Raw genomic sequence first — 20,505 nt, forward strand, 5'->3', positions numbered from 1 at the left:
GCATTGCAGCTTCCACAGCCTCCTTCTGGACTGTTTACTTTAAGAATATTAGAATGGTATGTAGTTGATATAGTGGTGTCTGATGTGTGTTTGTGAGCAGAATGTTCCTCCTTTCAGACTTTAGATAAGTGTAGCAGACCAGAGATGCATAAACCCCCTTGTTTAAAAGCCCACCTCTTCTTTAAAAACACACCCCTGTATGACTGTGATTGGCCAGAAGCAAATGATGGACATCCCTCAAGAATGGAGCGGGTTGGTTCCAAGTCTGTGTGTCTTCAAGCCGGACTGCATCACCTGGAAGCCAGGACAAAATTAATAAATAAATAAAAAGAAAGAAAGAAAGTAAGAAAGGCGCAGAGAAACAGGGAAGGCTGTACGGATCTACCAGGTTTAGTCGATTGTTTTTTCCTCTTAAACCTGAGATCGAGGGAAGGCAGGAGAGGCAGATCAGAGCTTTCGCCTCGGGCGGCGTTTATCATGAGTTGCCCGGACGTGATGCGCCCGCTTTACGGCCATTACGCACCACACGCACCTGGAGCCGCCGCGTTTCTGAGCAATTTCCCGGTGAGTATTTGTGCACTTCTGCTGACTCTAAATCATTTGGAAATTCGCTGGCTTGTATAGTTCTTTTGTTTTTTTGAAACAAGGTTGCTTGACCAAGTGCGCACCATAGAAACCCCCAAAAGCGCACGATTTGCGCCTTTACGCATTTTTTTGTTGTTGTTGCGCAATATAGGTTTCATTCATATTCTGTGTTGTGCAAAATACTATACGTTCAGAACACTTAAAAAAAAAAGCACTGCTTAGGTGTCAGTCATGCACACATGCACATTGATGGGTTTGGCTATTACGACATTGTTTGGCAAAGGCTCTCTCCCATTCAACCCTCTTCCAGACTCCCACTCGTGTCAGCAGTCCAGCGTCTCTGCACAGGAACCTAATGGACGCCTCTGGATCAGAGGAGGTCCCAGTTATAGGAGGGAACCTAGTGACAGGGAGTCTGTCCTCGTCTGCGTACTCATCGGCTGGACAGAAGGAGAAACAGGTTGGGGAAGCCGAGTACCTGAGCTCTCGATGCGTCCTTTTTACCTACTACCAAGGGGACATCAGCAGTGTGGTGGACGAGCACTTCTCCAGAGCTCTCAGCACCTGTACTGCCATGGAGAGCAAGAGGAGAGCCAACCAGCCGAGCACAGGTGAGCATTAAGAAGAAATATTCTTTCATATGTACATGTGTAACAGTTTCCCAAACATTTCTAACAAACAGAATTGTGTTTAATAAGCTGGTTTGAAGACACCTGTGTACTTTGCTAAAGGAGTCCAGGAAAGTATATTTAACTCATTTATTGAACGTGTTTCATTCTGGAGGATTTCAGCAGTTCTCCAGTTTGCATTGCTGGACCTCGAAGCCGCCATTGCATAAGAGCCGAATCCCAAATTGTGCAATTGTGCACATGTTCATGCATGGAGGACAATCACTGATCCCTCTTTGACCCCTGGGAATTGGCCTTTACGACGATACCACTGCTATCGTCTCTCATTCTCTGTTCGAGAGACCAGGGAAATGGTATTGTCCACCGTAACCGATTCTGTCGGCCTCATCTGCCTTCTCGGCTCTACTCTTTCAATGTGACTTCCTGCCTCCCAACAGATACTATGTTTAAATTTGGTGGTAAGCTCCGAGGCTCGAGGCTGTATCGGCTTCAAACAGCTCAGTCGGGCCGAGCTATCCCCTCGCTGAGATTTATGGCTGACGCTCCCTGCTCTGAATCAGACGACATCACCGGTGTCTTTTTTCGGAAGAATTCTAAATATAAATGTAATGGCTAAAAACATAAAATGCCCCCTGACATTCTACAAGGGCTGACAGGAGGCTAGCGAAAACAACTGGTAGACACGAATAGAGAGGGGGCAGCAAAAGAAGAGGAGAGGTGCTATATAGAAATGGGGGGGGGGGTGTTGTACTCAACTTAAGAGTGAGAGATTTCATCACAGGAGGTGATTTAACGTCCTTGTCCTTGCTCCGTATTGCAACCGTAATGAAACTGCTACCTTATATAGTTCTCTATGTAAAGAAGAGGGACAAACCCCTTGTCTCTCCGTTACTCTTGTCTTACTTCCTACCCTCTGTCCTCTGTCTTACTTTTTCCAGGCATTCATGTGGTGTCTGACGGTGTCACGTTCCCCCGTCACCGCAATCCCTCTCTGTTTGTTTCCCCCGATCTATTATAAGAACCTTTTGAGGTACATGCAACACTGTATGATCCAACCCGACAGAAATGAGGTGCAATCATGTGACCTGCATGACTTCATTGAGAAGCCTAATGCTACTGACCATCAGCTGCCTGGCTGAACCCCCCGTCTGCTGTTTCCCCGTAATGAAATCCATACTTTACTGATAAAGTAATTTATGTAGATTCTGGTGCTTCGTTTATACAAAAGTGTATACATTTTATAGAAAAAAAAAAATTAGGATGGATCGTATTTTAAGAATAAAATACTATGCAAGAGCAGAAGATTATTCTGATTGTTTGAAGATACTTAGTAAAGCTTTGAGTTAATGATTTTGTTCCTGCAAATTGACCTTAATTACCATCAAAGACCTTGAAGACCATGAGGCCTTGTATTGCTCAAGATTTTTATTTTAGCGGTAATAACTAGGATTAAGGTAAAAATGCTCGATAATCGCAATTAGGTCTTGTTCGTTAGTATTATTTATTCCAGATGCTTGATTTACGAAAACACCTATTTATTGGTGTTTATTTACAACCGAATAACAAATGATAAAAGACTCTATACGGTTCTTATTTTTATGAGAACGTGTTTGCGAAACATCTTTCAAGATGCACTCAGTAATGTTTTACTTTGCAATGAGTTTCAGTATTTTGAGAAGAAGCTCATGTTTTTTGCACTGTAACTACTGCGTGTTACAAGAACGTCTTCATTTGAATAAATAATTGACTGTGTGTAAGTGTGATTCTGATTTTACTAGTGATCTGGTTTTTAGTTTAAATGCTCGGTCTTGTTTCAAGACAGAATTAGATAATGATGGAGATACTTAAATTAAGAGGAACTCTCTCGTTTTAGTAGCTCTGGTTTCAAGATCTTTTTATACAAATTGAAGAAAAGCAACCTGTTTAAAAAGATTATTGTTTTTTTTATGCTAGTTTTAAGTTTTAATCGACTGCTTGGAAGTTTTAATGTTCATTTTAAGACTTTTTTGGTCTTTTTTAAAAGCCTGGATATGTTTTTTTATTTCAAGAAATCTCACTAAGTGTAATGATCTTACAGCACTGGCAGATTATTTGACTTGTTTCTACTCTGTATCCTTTTAAATCATGCATTTATTTCTAATATTTAGACGCTTATTTTTTGCAGTGTCAGGTTTTGAAAATGTGGCAATGTTGCACAGATATCGAGGTTATACCTCCTGTTGCTATACGCAATCCAAATCAGCAGATGTGGAAAGAGTAATAAAATATTCTACTCAAGTAAAAGATTACTTTACTTTTTTTTTTTTACTTTTGTCACTTTTAATAAAATGTTACTTAAGTATATGTAAAGTTACTGGTCAAAAAATCTACTCAAGTAAAAAATAGTTATTTTATAATTGAAAATATATATATATAAAAAAAAAAAAAAAAAGGCAATTGGATATAAACCACAAACTAGATTTTAATTGAGGGAAACGCCTTTAAAGAAAGAAAAAGAACCCCATTATAGTTCATGACTTGAGTCTATGTGAATTCTGCACTTTTGCAGCGAAAAAATAAAATCAAGTATTAAAAGTAAAAAAAAAATGGAACATTAGTGACATTATTTTTCTTCCATTTGTATTATTTTTTAGTTACTCAGTAACAGATTTGGTTTAAATTTACAGATTTAAAAACACACACACAGGAAAAGCCAATTAGGTAACATTTCTGAAAAATGTCTTTGTCATTTGAATCCTGCTATTATTAATCACTTGCATTAAAATGAAGCAATGATTTTGATTCATGTCTGTACCTTTGGCTTTCCCTTCGGTAAGACTAAAATTCCTTCTCTGTCTCCGTCTCTCTGTTTAGAACCAACATCTCCAAACAGTCGGAGAAACTTCCCTCCATCCTTCTGGGACAGTAATTACCTGTCACCTCCCAGTCGACCTCATTGTGACCCAACAGGGACACCGGCGTACTCCGTGGACCCCTACGCCCAAGCTTTACATGCCGGTTTACCTCATCCCCATCCTCACGCGCACCCCTCTGATTCTTGGGGATACACCCAAAGTCAGGTGTATGGACCCCCGCGGTCCCTCCACGAACTCTACTCGGCGCCGGGGTTGGAGGCGCATTATAACCCCCTGCTCATGCCTGCTGTCCGGCCACCCCATTTGCCCCCCAGCCTGCCAGGCCATTATGATGTAGCAAAACTGGAACCTACACCCACGTGGCCTGGACTGATACCACCAGGAGACATGGCACTTGCTCTGAATATGGACCCAGGTAAGAGCAGTTCACATTGGGCTTCGGAGATTAGGTTCTGGAATTGTCTTGTGAATACTTCAGCTACACTATATGGGCAAAAGTATTGGAACACCTGACTTCTCCATGTGCCATATGTGCTTCTTCCCCAAATCTGCTCCAGCATGACAAAGTGCACAAAGGTGGTTCCATGAAGATATGCTTTACATGGGTTTGGAGTGAAATATCTCCTCCTATAGTGCTCCAAACCCTATTGAACACCTGTAGACCTCCTCACCTTACTTACCTGATTTTACTAACACCCTTGTGCCTGAATGAATCTTCACAAATCTTCACACAATCTAGTGGATCATCATTTCAGAAGAGTGGACGTTATAGGTTTTGGAGGCGGAAACATGAGCTTATCCCTTTACTTTAACTACAAGACCCAAACCTGCTCCAGCATGACACAAAGTTCATAGAAAGTCATCTCCCTGAAGATATGCTTTCCATAGGTTGGAGTGGAAGATCTCGTGTTATAGAGCAACTCTTTTGACCACCTTTGGAATGAATGTGAACACTTGACTGAACCCCAGGAACCTCCTCAGCTACATTAGTACACCTTTATTGCTGCTTGAGTGTCCATGAATCTCCACAGAATTTTGTGGAACATCTTCCCAGAGGGGTGAAGGGTATTATAGGAGAAAATGGGCACTAAATGTGGAATGGGATGTTCAAAAAGAAGCACATACCAATCTCATGGTCAGGTGACAGACTTTTCTCTATACAGTGTCCATCACTTATTGGTCTCAACTAGAAATCCTGACCAGGCAGTTACTAAGGATGCTGGAAAATTCACACCGTGTCACTTTGTTGTCTTGTGTGTTTGATATTTGGTTGCTGACATTTCGGTTGCATCTTGTCAGATCTTGGCAGTCCGATACCCTGTACAGTCTTATTGGTGGAAAAGAAATTGAGTGGTGCACCTCGTTTTCGTATCTATATTTATATCTCTTTAAATCCCATCTGTTCGTTATGAATAATTTTTTCATATACAGTTACGATCCTATTAGTGTCACTGGGAGCAAGACAATTTGGACAATTAGGTTTAGATGTGCTTCTTTTTTGAACTTCCCATTCCATGTTTAGTCTCCATTTACACTTATAATACCCTCCACTCTTCTGGGAGGATGTTCCACTAGATTTTATAGAGATTTGTGGAGATTCATTCAGCTACAAGGGTGTTAGTCAGGTACTGATGTCGGTGAGGTGATGAGGTTCCTGGGGTGCAGTCAGCATTCACATTTATTAAATCAACAGGGTTTGGAGCTCTATAGCAGGAGATCTTCTACTCCAAACCATGAGAAGCATATTTTCATGGAGCTAGTTTTGAAAACACAGGGGTAATGTCATGGTGTACAGCTTTCAGGTCCTGTTGTCCAAGTGAAGGGAAAATTTCAGGCTAATAAATGCAAAAATTCTAAATCTAAGATTACAAGATGAATGTGGTAGCAATATTAGAATAAAGTCGTTATATTTTGAGAATAAGGTCAAACTCGCAAGAATACAGTGGTAGCAATACGAGAATCAATTAGAAATTACGAGAATAGTTTTATTTAAAGAATAAAGTCGTAGCAGTACGGGAATCAAGTTGAAATTACGAGAATAAAGTCATAATATTTTGAGAATAAAGTCAAATTTGCTAAATATAGTGGTAGCAATACGAGAATCATTTCGAAATTACGAGCATAATGTCGTAATATTTTGAGAATAAAGTCGTAGCAGTACGAGAATCAAGTTGGAATTACGAGAAAAAAGTGTCGAGCGCGATGGTGTTCGACTCCTACTGGGTCGATTTCTTTGATCATTATCATTGCTGATGCACTAAAAGACAAAGAATTTCCTTATTGCTAAATCTGAACTTAAAGTAAGATTTATTCAAATTTCCAAATAAATTTGATGAGAAACAGCGAAACGTTACTCACAATTCTGTGATTTTTCTCAAAATATCACATTACCATCTCGCATTGCTACGACTTTATTCCCAAAATATTACCACTTTTTCAAATATGTTGACTTTATACACAATTTAGATTTTATTCTCGTAATTTCGACTTTATTCTCATTTTGCTATGAAGATTTTCAAAATATTTTGACTTCTCGTAATTTCGACTTTATTCTTCTACTGCGACGACTTTTTTCTCGAAACCTCACGGCTTTATCTCGTCATTTTGACTATATTCTTGTAATTTCGAATTTATTCTCGTATAGCTTTTACTTTATTCTCAAAATATTTCGACTTAATTCTTACGTTTTATTCGTTAAAATATTACCACTTTAGTCTCGTACTGCTACGACTTTAATTCCCGAAATATTTCGTAGTTTCAACTTTGTTCACGTACTGCTATGACTTTTTGCGCCAAATATTTTGACTTTTTCTCCTATTGCTATGACTTTATCCTCATAATTTTGCATTTCTTTAAAACATTTTTTAACGTGGCACTAAAACGCCATCGTACTACACAATTGCGTGCCTCCAAACTCCATGCTCACAGTTTGGAGATGTCTGGAAGAGTCAGGTGCCCCAATTTGTCCATATAGTAGATGATGTAGCATGAGTTCTAGAGCTAGATCTAAAAAAAAAAAAAAAGAAATTGGGAAATGATCAGATTTGAGATTATTATAGTGTCAGGAACCTTTCTTTGGTCTAAAAACCTTTTTTAATTTATTTAAATTATTATTACATTTATTTAAATTATGACTATAACCTGAATGTTTGATCTTATTTCATCTGCCATCGATGTCGTTTTATTTGCTATTAACCACCACGAGAACATAATGAAGAACAGGTCTGAAACCAGCTCGAACTCGTGTTTTGTGCTCATTGTCGCCAGCATCCATGGAGACCCGTGTCTTCCTGTATCCTTATTGTCTTGTCTTTTGTGCCTCGTGTCCGCTTTGCGCTCCAGGGCTGCAGTCACATAAGAAAGGGAAGGAGCTCTACTGGTTTTAACGACCATCGCGATCATCAACTCGTCCAATTAAAGCACTGGAGAGCTGAAGAGCGACCCCCATTGTCACCGAGCTCCTCTCTATCACACCCCCTCGGCCTTGCCAGGTTCATCTGTGCACCATGGAGATAAAAAGAGGATGGAGAGACAACAGAAGGAAAACGAGAGGGATCCAAAGCTTTGTGCATCTGTCTTTCCCCTCTAATCCATCCATTCTCTGTATATTCGTTTTGCAGAATCTCTTCTGTGTGTGTTTTTTCTTTCTTTTTTTTTTTAATGTGTGTGTGTGTGTGTGTGTGTGTGTGTGTGTGTGTGTGTGTGTGTGTGTGTGTGTGTGTGTGTGTGTGTGTGTGTGTGTGTGTGTGGTCTAATAAAAAGGACGGTCACTTGACTTGAGAGGCTTGAGAGAGCGAACAGCGGCGATGCAGGATGGAAAGAATTAACAAGCGCGAAATGAATAAAGGATGAAGGAAGTTTTTTTTTTCCTATTAATTGAATTTGTTATTAAATTTGAATGTCTCTTTTTTTTTCCACTCGAAAGGCCAGTGATTTGTAGACGTGTACGTACAATACAGAGACCTTTCACACTAAAGTACACTATACAGACAAAAGTATTGGGACACCTGACTTTCTCAGTCATACGCGGTTCCTCCTTTACATCAGTACCCGACTTTACTTACACCCTTGTGGCTGAAAGAATCTCACAAAATCATGTGAAACATCTTCCCAGAAGAGTGGGGCTTATTATAAGAGCAAACGAGGACTAAATGTGGAATGGGATGTTCCAAAACGCACAAACCGACCCTATGGTCAGGTGTCTACAAACCTTTATCCCTATAGTGACGTGTTAGTTGGGAAATGATGTATATAGAATTTGTTTGTATTCATGTACGTTTGTATAGGACAATTTTTCACGTATAATTATTGACTGTCTATGAATTCACATGTTTTATTTCATTCGTTTTGCTGTTAAATGTTTTTTTTTTCATTAGTCATTTATGATTTCATGTTCCTGGAATATTTTTTTTATGATTTTTTACGCAGGATAAATATCAATGGAAAAAGTAAAAAATGCATAAGCAATACCACAGTAATTGTGAATCATATATAAATATACTATATAAACAAAAAAGTATTGGGACACCTGATTTTTCCAGCCATATGTGCTTCTTTTCTCAAACGTTACCACAAAGTTGAAGGCACACAATTGTATTGGACGTCTTTTGACGCAGTAGCATGTAATTTTCCCTTCACTTGAACTACCCAAAACCTGTTCCAGCTCCATGAAGATATGCTTTCCATAGGTTGGACTGGAAGACCTATTGAGTACCTTTTGGGGATGAATGTGAACGCTGACTGTACCCTATGCCTCCTCATCCTCATCTACATCAGGACCGGACGTTATACACACAACCTTGTGGCTGAATGAATCTTCACAAAATCTTGTGGAACATCTTTCCAGAAGAGTGGAGCTTATAATAAAAAGGAATGGAGACTAACTGTGGAATGGGATGTTCAAAAAGAAGCACATACCAATCTTATGGTCAGGTGTCCACAAACTTTTGCCTGTATTGTGTATGTCATTTTCTACATTTGTTTTTTTTATTCTATATTCATCAGGAATGCTACTTAATTGTTTTAAGCAAAATCATTAGATTTGAGAGAAAAACAATCATTCTGCAAAATGAAATAATAAAAAAAGAAACAGAATGAAATAAAATATGTGAATTAGTAGAAGTTTTTAAAGCTATTATGTTTGAAATATGAACTTTATAGTTGGAATATTAATATCTTTGTTGTATTTTGATTTTATTTATTTAAATGCACATCAATAAAATCTTTTTTTTTTTCAGTCTGCTCTAATAGAATTAATGTTCATTTCTTTTTTTTTCCTCAGATAAACAGATTTAATTAAAAACGTGCTTTAGTGTTCTGTAACACAAACTGAACTGAATGTACCGGGTTGCCAAGTATTAGAGCGTGCGAATACCGGTGAAGCATTGGTATGTAGTGAGAAGTTGAGCAAGTGTGTGTGTGTGTGTGTGTGTGTGTGTTTGTGTGTGTGTGTGTGTGTGTGTGTGTGTGTGTGTGTGTGTGTGTATTATATTTGCTCTACTGGGTTTATGGAATGAGTGGCTTGACCTGCATGATGAAGGTTCAGAAAGCTGTACATTTAATAGGGTGCGGGCAGCCTTCCAATTCATCCCCAAAGTGTTCAATAGGGTTGAGGTCAGAGCTCTAGAGCAGACCGTTCAAGATATAAAGCATATCTTCATGGAGCTGGCTTTGTGCACAGGGATATTGTGATTGTGAGCAGGTTTTGGATTTCTTAGTTCAAGTGAAGGAAAAATTTCAGGCTACCGCATCCAAATATGTTCTCTAGAAGAAGCACAAATAGCTGGAAAAGTCTGGCGCCCCAATACTTTTGTCCATATCATTTATGTTAATAAAATGGAATTAATTTAAATGAATGATTTGTTGACTGGGGAGTTTGTAGCTTAGTGGTTAAGGCTTTGGGCTTTAGCTCTGAAAGTTTAAATCCCCGCCACATCAAGCTGCCACACAAAGCTGGGCCCCTGAGCAAGACCCTTAAGCTCATAGCTGCTCAGATGTATTACTGAGAGAAATGTAAGTTGCTTTGAATAAGGGAGTCTGTCGAGATGCTATAAATGTAAAATCACAGGGTAATTTGGTTACATTATTATTGCAATAGGTTGCCAGTGGCACCATTTTCATCGGATGCAAACAATTAATACACACACACACACACACACACACACACACACACACAATTCACAATTGATGTAGCTATGCAACTGGTAAATTATGGCTAGAATCGAAATCTTTTGTTCGGTAGAATAAAATCTGAATAATCTTGTTCTTTCAAACTAGTTTAAGTGAAAACACTGCCCTCTATTGGTCATAGTACTTATTGTTTATTATTACTTTATTGTAAAACTATGCCTGTTACTGCAGTGGCCTGTGGGTGTCTCCCATGTTCTACATGACAGACCCAACTATCAACATGTCTTTAAAGAGCTCAATTTGCTCATGCGAGGCATATATGCATTATACTGTGGAAATCTTATGGTTGCTTGGAGACACGTGCATGTTCGCTAGTTGGTGATTTCCTCCTGACCTTGTGATCCAGTTCATCCCAGAGTGGTGCAGTGACTGGGCAGGTCATTCCATGGACACATTCACATAATCTATCTATCTATCTATCTATCTATCTATCTATCTATCTATCTATCTATCTATCTATCTATCTATCTATCTATCTATCTATCTATCTATCTATCTGTCTGTCTGTCTGTCTGTCTGTCTGTCTGTCTGTCTGTCTGTCTGTCTGTCTGTCTGTCTGTCTGTCTTTTTTTCTTTCATAAGTCCTTCAAATATTCTCAACCTGGTGGTCAGCGTAAGGGATATAATATAATATATTATATTTTTTAAAAGGCGAGGCAGAGATCGGCATTTGGGTGTGAGTATAGCTCTTTTTAGAAAAGGTTTACAGGAAACTTGTTGAGAACATCGTGGCTTTCAATATGACTACGTCAGATGGAAATCTGGGTGTCAAATATAAAGTAAAAAATTCTCTCGAGTGCTCTTATGTCGCATCTAAAATTGTCTCAAGTACGATTGTAGGTAAGACACAGAGAGAGAAATTTCCTTCCCATCCCTAAAACGCTCAATTTCAGGTGTTGCCTTGAGAAAAATATTCACAGCCATGGGTGAGAAAAACAGTGTACATTTTGAAGTTTTTCCAACTAATGACGTTGAATACGATGTAGGTGTGAATAGATAGACCAAACGGAACCTTTGCTATGTTTCCACACGGACGGTTAATGAGGTGATACCGGAGAAACTCTACTTCTTCTAACTTTCATACTGATTACATAATCAGAGAAGATTTGTTTTCGATGTGAAAGTTTTATTTAAACGTAGAAATCTCAAGCTTTCTATTCATATATTTATTATATCTGTGAGGCAAATACATATAGGGGCCTGATATGAGTCTTGACCTGGTGTTGTTCTCCCTATATACCTTTGGGTAATGTAATAAGAAAATGCAATATCTCATTTTAATTCTATGCTGATGACCTTAATTTATATGTTCCTTCAAAACCAGATTCACTCAGTGTGCTCCAGTCCTTGTCCAGTCCTTGTCCAGTACTTATTAGGTACTGATGTAAGGAGGCCTGGGAGGCAGTCAGCATTACAAACCATGCCAAAGTTGTTCAATAGAGTTTGAGCATTATAGCAGATCTTCCACACCAAACTCATGTTAGACAGATCTTCATAAAGCTGGCTTTGTACACAGGAGCATTGTCATGCTGGAACAAGTTTCGGTTTGCCTAGTTCAAGTGAAGGAAACATTTCAACGAAATCCTAGACGATTGTCTGACACCAACTTTGTGGTAACAATTTGTGGGAAAAACGCCATTAGCTAAGTCAGGTGCCCCAATACTTTGGTCCATAAAGTGCACTTGCCTTTCCTCTGTTTATGGCAATTTAGTAGTTAATCCAAAATTTCCCTGACATTCAATCCAACCGAATCCCATTTCTCATCTTTCAAATATATAGTGTCTACAGGGTCTGTATTTAGTTTCCATCCAGAAGAACCAGATAAAGGCTGGAAAAGTCAGGTATATACTTTACATAGTGTATAGTTAAGTATATTTATAAAGATTTATTATTTTTATTTTTTAAATATAGTCACTATTTCCCCATAATTCGTATTTCCTGTAAAATGTACACATGTGCACATGATTGCTGACCCAGCGTTTCCCACAGGTTAATAGCCGAACAAATAAAGGCGCATGCATCATCACCTGACAGAACACCAAACACTGTAAAACGTCCAAAAAGTGTTAATTTTATGTGCAGCCATAAAAAAAAAAAAAAAACAACACGATTGAATATGAGTAAGATTAGAGGTCACAGCTCCAGTTCCTGGTTAAGGCTTTGGTAGCAGGATAAAGCCATATGTGAAAGATTGGTTTTCCTGTGTGATATTGTGGTGGTCTCTCACTCCCCCCCCCTCTCGTATCTGAGAGCGGTTTCGTTACTTTCACTTGCTCTCAGACTTGTGTTATTGAAACCCAAGCATTACCCTTAATGTCTCAAAATTGGAAATTTATTTATATAATGATAGCTAAAGTATCAGAAATAATATTGTTGCATGCTAGCCTCGGTGTTATGCTAATCTCTGAATGTTAGCTAGGTTTTAATGTTAAAATATATATATATATATATTTTATTATATATAATATATATATATATATATACAGTACAGACCAAAAGTTTGGACACACCTTCTCATTCAAAGAGTTTTCTTTATTTTCATGACTATGAAAATTGTAGATTTACACTGGAGGCATCAAAACTATGAATGAACACATGTGGAATTATATATGGAATTATATACATAACAAAAAAGTGTGAAACAACTGAAAAATGTCATATTGTAGGTTCTTCAAAGTAGCCACCTTTTGCTTAGATTACTGCTTTGCACACTCTTGGCATTCTCTTGATGAGCTTCAAGAGGTAGTCACCTGAAATGGTCTTCCAACAGTCTTGAAGGAGTTTCCCGAGAGATGCTTGGCACTTGTTGGCCCTTTTGCCTTCACTCTGCGGTCCAGCTCACCCCTAAACCGTCTCGATTGGGTTCAGGTCCGGTGACTGTGGAGGCCAGGTCATCTGGCGCAGCACCCCATCACTCTCCTTCTTGGTCAAATAGCCCTTGATGCCTTCAGTGTGACTCTACAATTTTCATAGTCATGAAAATAAAGAAAACTCTTTGAATAAGAAGGTGTGTCCAAACTTTTGGTTTGTACTGTATCTATCTATATATATAAAATCTGTGGTCATCAGTATGGTATGTGCTTTCTGAGGCATCGCATTCCACATTTAGTCCCAGTTTGCTCTTATTTGCTCTCCCTCCACTCTGGAAGATGTTCCACTAGATTTTGGAGTGAGCTTGTGGACATATGTGTTCATCCCTCACAAGAGTGTTAGTTAATTCAGGTACTGATGTAGGTGAGGGTGAGGAGGCCTGGGGTGCAGTCAGCATTCACATTCATCCTTCAGATGTTCAGTAGGGATGAGATCAGAGCTCTATAGCAAGATCTTCTTCTGCAAACCATGTTAAGCAGATCCTCATTGAGATGGCTTTGTGCACAGGGGCATCGCCATGCTGGAACAGGTTTGGAAGTTCGAATGAATGCAAAATGTTATTATAGCGCCATCTAAAGACGTCCTTCACAATAAAATTTAACTTGTTTATTCCTGTTTATTTTCTTGTTTTTTCATAAAGGTAATATTGAATTTTTGTTTTTATATATATTTAATTTATTTGATGTAAGAAATATAGTAGTAAATATAAACACACTACTGATTATATGATAAGCAGGGGTGGGTGTAATGTTCTCCTCCTCAGCTTCTCCTCTCTGATGCATGATATTCACATCAATGTTCACATCAAATTCACTCGTTTTCATTCCCTTCTTCTGAATTCAACCTCCATGCACTTGTATAGGGATTAGTGAACGAATAAATGAATATATAAATGAATGAGTGAGCCATTTCAGACATGGCTCATGATTTAGATGAGTTTCTACAGTCAGTGTTTGATTTGGTGAAAAATCTTTCCTTTTAGTTTAATACTTTAAATGTCATTCTTAAATCTAGGAGTCAAAACCACACTAATTGATACTGAGTGAAGGATTTTGAGCTGCAAGTGTAGAGAAAAAGCAGTGATACCAACTTTGAATAACACAGACACGCATGTAAAGAAAAATCGTCTGTACTCTCGATGCTAAGAACGAGACTTCTTTGTGGCAGAAGGGGAAACAAACAGGATGTTTGACGTAATTAGAAACTCTTTCCCAGAAACCGAAAGAAAAGACTTAGGTGACTTACTGGTTTTAAACAGCACACTGAAACCATCTAAGCATAAAATGTGACAGTGTAGGGTTATGCACTTTTTCCCCCATGAGTAAATTATTTGTAGGGTTCCCTTTTGATATAAAACGAATTATTACTGTATTATAATGCCATACGAGGAAAATATGTACTGTCATAATGGACTTTCCACCCTGAGAACAGTAAACAACCACAGTGGCTCCAAATCGACCTTTAAATTGCTTTAACTTCTTCTTGTATAAGTAAATACACAGATTGTTTAATTGCAAGATATATACACACCACACACACCACACACACACACACACACACACACACACACACACACACACACACACACACACACACGCATGCTCTAAGTGTGTCTATACATAATAAGTTATTTGATCTGCAAAAAAAGATAAGATATGATTCCATGTATTTTAATTTAATGTCTTGTATATGTAAATACACATATTTGTTTAAGTGCAAAATATACACACACACACACACACACACACACACACACACACACATGCTCTAAGTCTATACACAATAAGTTATTTGATCTGCAAAAAAAGATAATAAAATGATTCAGTGTATTTTATTTTAATTATTATTATTATTAGTAGTAGTAGTAGTAGTAGTAGTAGTTGATGATAAATTGGCAATTGTTAAATATTAATATTTATTATTGCTGTTATAATTTTTATTATAATTTATTTCTATATAATATAATTAGCTATAAATTCAAGGCTATATATATTCGATGTATATATTTCATACATTTTGAATTTAGGCTGTGTGTGTGTGTGTGTGTGTGTGTGTGTGTGTGTGTGTGTGTGTGTGTGTGTGTGTGTGTGTGTGTGTGTGTGTATTGTGTCTATGATGCCTATCTGCTCTGTCACTTCATAAAGGCCTTTGCAAACACTTTTAACTGCTTAAACAAACAGGATGACGTACCCAGGTGGTTTGTCTGAGAGATGCAGTGGTGGTGAAGTTAGTCTTTCTCCATCAAAGTGCATTAAATATTTGTTCGACGTTTTGTTTTTTTAAATTGTATTAAAATTGTAAGGTAACTTTTGTTTTGCTTGTTTTTTTGTGAAAATGATCACCGCTCATGGTCATTACAGGGAACAATAAATGGCATTTATTTTTATTTTTTTTATCAAAACAGTACACTATATGGTCAAAAGTATTAGGTCACCTGACTTCTCCAGCCATATATAGGTTTTTTTTTAGACACCACGATTGTATTTCATGCTACTGTACCTTTGGATACGGCAGCATGAATTTTTCCATTAAGATCTGCTTTACATGGGTTGGAGTGAAAGTACTTCTGCTATAGAGCTCCAACACTATTAAACATGATGAATGTGAACACTGCACCCCAGGAACCTCCTCACCTCACCTTACATCAGTACCTGACTTTAATAACACCCTTGTGGCACCTTGAATGGTCATAAATCTCCACAAGATCTATTGGAACATCTTCTCAGAAGTGTGGAACTCATTGTAACTGAATAAATAGAGACTAAATGTGGAATAAGATGTTCAAAAAAGGAGCCCATACAAATCTTATGGTCAGGTGTCCGCAAACCCTACAGTTTGTCCCGCAAATGTTTGTCCCTACAGTTTGTCCCGCAAACGTTTGTCCCTACAGTGTATTCGTGATGGGCGTCATTAGTGTAGTGAGATTGTAGCAATCTCATGCATGGAGACATGTCTCCATGTGAAATGCAACTGACTCATGATTCATGTCTTTGCCCAGTCTTCACAACTATGATGAGTCACCCGGTTTTATTTCCCAGGAATTTTGTAAGACAAGTGTAATGTCATTGCGCTGTGGAGCAAAATGTCAGCTCTCAGCAGACGACCACATGACCACAGAAATGCAAGCGGATAAAGTCTAAGACTTCTCTTAGCTCTACCTTGAACATGGATTTGGACTGTAATTATTATAAATAGCTTACTACCCTGCCTCAGAATTACAATTAGCCATTAAGAGTTTTAGTCTGCATCAGTGAACAATTGATAACCTCAACAATGATGGAAGTTTAATGAATGGACATTAGGTGTTGAGGATGAGGACGGGTTCCCTGTTGATTCTGGTTCCTCCTCTTCCTCGTACCATTCCAATGAGTTTTTCCCTCACCACCATCACCTCTGGCTCGATTATTAGGGATAAATCTTAAAGGGACTAATTTCTTAAATTAAAATGTATATTTAGAATGTATTTATGGTCTAGTGGTTAGGATGCGGCGCTCTCACCGCTGCGGCCCGGGTTCGTTTCCCAGTCAGGGAACCGACCCCTGCCATTAGGGTTGCACAAGCCTTAGTGCCGGTCCCAAGCCCGGATAAATGGGAAGGGTTGCGTTAGAAAGGGCATCCATCGTAAAAACATGTGCCAAATCAAACATGCGGATGGTCCGCTGTGGCGACCCCTAATGGGAGAAGCTGAAAGAAAGTTTATTTAGAATCTATTTCTTTCTTTCAAGCTGCTTTGGTACAAAGTGAATTATAAAAAAACACTCAATTGTGTTGAACCGAACCGGAATTGGACACTCTATAAAAACCTGGGAAGTGGTAGTCTAAAGGTTAATGGTCATCAGTTCAAATCCCAGCAACACCAAGGTGTCTGCCTTAGATGTAAACATAAAACCTGCTAAATTGAGACAAAGCCTGTAAAATCCAAATCCAACTGATCCATTCTCTGTTTCTCTCATGGTCCAATATTCAGTTTCCAGGTTTATGATTTACTAAATGGGTATATTTAATAAAGAGACATCTACTTGAACCCTGCATCATGAGACATATATGAGTGTGACATAACCGCATCATGTGACATAACAGATGTCAGTTTATTTCCAGTTATACAGCAGGGTCATAACAACATTACAGGCAGTAGTTATTACACAAGTTCATCCACATGTTTTATTTTAGACTTTCTCAGGTATTTATTATCTGTATTATAAGAAGAAAAACCCTCACAAAGCCCCTCTTCGTGTTTTTAAAGGACATCTCCAGTATATTCATTCGATTATACTGTATAAACACTTTATCTATCAGTGATATTTATTACGTTTACAATATTTGACAATTATGTGTTGTAAGCTCAATCACAAACAATGCGTTAGTATTGGAAGAAAAAAGGAGGTACATTTTTCCAAACAGAAAGAAAAGAAAAAAGATTAATTTGTGAATCAGTAGAATTTATGTTTATATATATATATATATATATATATATATATATATATATATATATATATATATATATATATATATATATATATATATATATATATATAGTTTTAACTCAGTGCCTATTTGTATTCCTGGCTTTAAAGTTCTCTCCCCACAATAAGCAGAGGTTGTGCTTTTTTTTTGTTTGTTTTGTGTTTGATGTGTGAACAATAATCAGTAAATAACCTGTTCGGGAGTTCGCAAAAGGAAGAAAAACAGGAAGTATGAATAATTGTCAAACCCTTTAAATGAAACTGAAATACATTCTGTTCTACAATCTGTTACTGAGTCAGAATTCAGAGTGTAGAGTAACTTTATGTGATCACAGTTGACTTGAACACTTCCTGGTAGATGAATTGAAGGCCATAAAAAAATCCTGCTAACCACATGAAACTCCTGATTAAACATATATGCCATATTTCCATTTTGAAATGAATGTAAATGACTTCAATATAATAATAGGAATAGGGATTGATTCCTTATTAATCAGCTGTTGTACATGCAGCAAGTTGCTTGGTTTATTACTGTATATTTTGAACTGCATAGATGTTATGCAGCACAACACCACCCTTGGAATGTCGTCCAGGGAATCCTCCGAGGGAACCACCCAGGGAACCTCCTAGAGAATCACCCAGGGAACCTCCAAGAGAATCACCCAGGGAACCTCCTAGGAAACATTCCAAAAAACAGGACCCAAGTTCTTTGGTACAATGAAAAGTCACAGATGTGTTTTCCAACTTACCAAAAAATCTATGAGGATTTTTTTAATATGAACTTGATGAAACAACCACAATGTGCATATGAGTAACTTTAGTTGGGAATGGAAAATGGTGAAACTACAAACACACAAAGATAAAAAAGAAGAAGAGCCTTTATTCATTATATGTACAGTAAAAAAAAATACTTTACATCTCCCAGAGATTTCTAGCAAAACTTGGGTCAGACATGACACACAGCCCCTGGAGCACTAAGGGTTAAGGGCCACGCTCAGGGGCCCCAAGACTGGCAGCTTGGCTATACCGGGGCTTGAACACTGACCATTCAATTAATAACCCAGAGCCTTAACAACTTTGCTTCCACCTTCCCCAAAAGGAACCAGCAACTGGATATTTTCGTAAACATTTTTTTGTGCTACATTGTGCAATCTCAATTTCCACATCCTGGTTTCCAAATATTAAATGTTTTATATTTTAATAATATATATATATATATACACAAATAAATCTGTCATATAATATGAGTGATTGATGACCCATTCCCCTCGAGAAAGGGAGCTCAATACACATGATTAATTTTACAGAATCCTCCAGTATGACATTTTTTTAAGAAATGTCGCTACATTTCTTGGTATTAATTTCAGGAACAGTAAAAAAAACTATTCTTCCATAAATGGATCCAAGACGTGGAACATCATTCACATATTTGTACTGCAGGAACACGGACACAGACATTATATGAACTGCTTGAGGAATTTGTCCACCAAATGGACAATTAGAGACATGCAAATCTTTTTATTATTTACGAATTATTAAATAAACCAAGTCAATGTCTACCAATGTCTAGCACTTATTCTAGCATGTGATGCTTCTTTGCTCAAATTTTTACAAGCTTTAATAGCACACAATAACATGTAAAGCACTTTTTAAATGTTTTTCCCTCATAGGTAGAATCTATACATCTGTACAAGAGGAATGCCAGTATATAATGACCTGGCTGTAGGTGGTTCTGGTTCCCAATATGCTATGCTTGCAAATTAAAAATCAGCGGTGTAAAGAGGACCTGAGGCAAAATTATAGATACCCTACTGCAAAACATGCTCCATGACTTGAGTAAAGGTTTTTTCGCGTATCTGATATTAACAGTAATTGAGTAATTGAATCATATTCAACGTAGGTTTAAAGATGCACTAGTCCTCAACACAGAGACACGTGTTAGTGAAAAAAAAACTGTTGATGTGTGGGGTTTTATTTCCTCAAATACAAATCAAATTGTACACCTCAATACTGCATTAACCATCACAGCCTCTTCAACATGCCAGAATCAAACAAAGATCAAATAAGGAAAAAAACCAGACAAAGTAGTAAACAAATCTCGCAATAAAGGGATCTTCATTTAACAAATAGGATCATGTCACAAAATAGGAAAAACATTATTATATAATATATGGAAACAATAAAAGTAAATCATTTTAGATCAAGTAAAACCAAATATTTTCAGCTGACTGATTTGAGGCCCCTCTCAATCTCAGAAAAATTCAGGCTTTTGCAAGAAATCCTGTTTTGTTTGTACAAATAGTTTTGAGAAAGCACTTACTGGTTTGAAAATATTAGGAATGATTCGAGAAAATTCTCCAAAGCAACTGAGAAAAACTGTAATATATTAATATAAATATGACACTATAACAGGTGGTAGTAGTAATAGCTACTTTTGGATGTTAGGAACCACAAAGTTGTGTTCCTGTCCGTTTCTCCTCCTAGGATCTTCTAGATTCATCCTGATACCCTACCTCTGGATGGAGTTCTCTTCAAGTGGATGACACAGCTGGAGATAGTTCCACCTGAACTGCCTAAAGATCCATGAAGTTACTGAGCAACTCAAGATATTTGAGGATGGATTTGGACTGTAATTCATATCAACAGTCTGCTACAGAACAATGGCTCAGGACCACAGGTTGCATGAACAGTTTTGCAATTAGGCACCTACTGTAACACTACACACGTCAACAATGATGAAAATGTTATGATTGGACATTTGGTGTTCAGGATGAGGTTCCCTTTGGTTCCTCTTAAGGTTTTTTCCTCATGTAGTTTTTCTTGCAATATTTGCCACTGGCTCAACCATTAGGCATTAAATTAACAATTATAAGGAACAAACTTATAGGCACTAAACATATACTTTCTTTAATG

At 37.7% G+C, this 20,505-nt stretch overlaps 1 protein-coding gene across 2 annotated transcripts; it reads left to right on the plus strand.

The window, feature by feature from the left end:
- Positions 1-314: 314 nt before the first annotated feature.
- Positions 315-20,150, plus strand: vgll2b (vestigial-like family member 2b). 2 transcript variants are annotated; one of them, XM_083544920.1, is made up of 4 exons: positions 315-564; positions 896-1,196; positions 4,068-4,484; positions 7,412-9,301. In XM_083544920.1, the coding sequence occupies exons 1-4, from the start codon at positions 478-480 to the stop codon at positions 7,453-7,455; spliced, it is 849 nt and encodes a 282-aa protein (XP_083401046.1). In that variant the 5' UTR covers positions 315-477; the 3' UTR covers positions 7,456-9,301. The 2 variants fall into 2 exon arrangements, with proteins under 2 accessions (XP_083401046.1, XP_083401045.1); XM_083544919.1 differs by lacking the exon at positions 7,412-9,301 and adding an exon at positions 20,077-20,150 and having other exon boundaries at positions 354-564.
- The last annotated feature ends 355 nt before the right edge of the window (positions 20,151-20,505 follow it).

The sequence above is a fragment of the Silurus aristotelis genome, assembly GCF_946808225.1.
Source record: "Silurus aristotelis genome assembly, chromosome: 6".
NCBI classification, from domain to species: domain Eukaryota; kingdom Metazoa; phylum Chordata; class Actinopteri; order Siluriformes; family Siluridae; genus Silurus; species Silurus aristotelis.

Coding starts and splice junctions, on each gene's coding strand:
- vgll2b (XM_083544919.1), top strand. CDS start 478: ATGAGTTGCCCGGACGTGATGCGCCCGCTTTACGGCCATTACGCACCA. Junction 1,197..4,067: donor AGCCAACCAGCCGAGCACAG/GTGAGCATTAAG, acceptor CTCTCTGTTTAG/AACCAACATCTCCAAACAGT. Junction 4,485..20,076: donor TGCTCTGAATATGGACCCAG/GTAAGAGCAGTT, acceptor TTCTCCTCCTAG/GATCTTCTAGATTCATCCTG.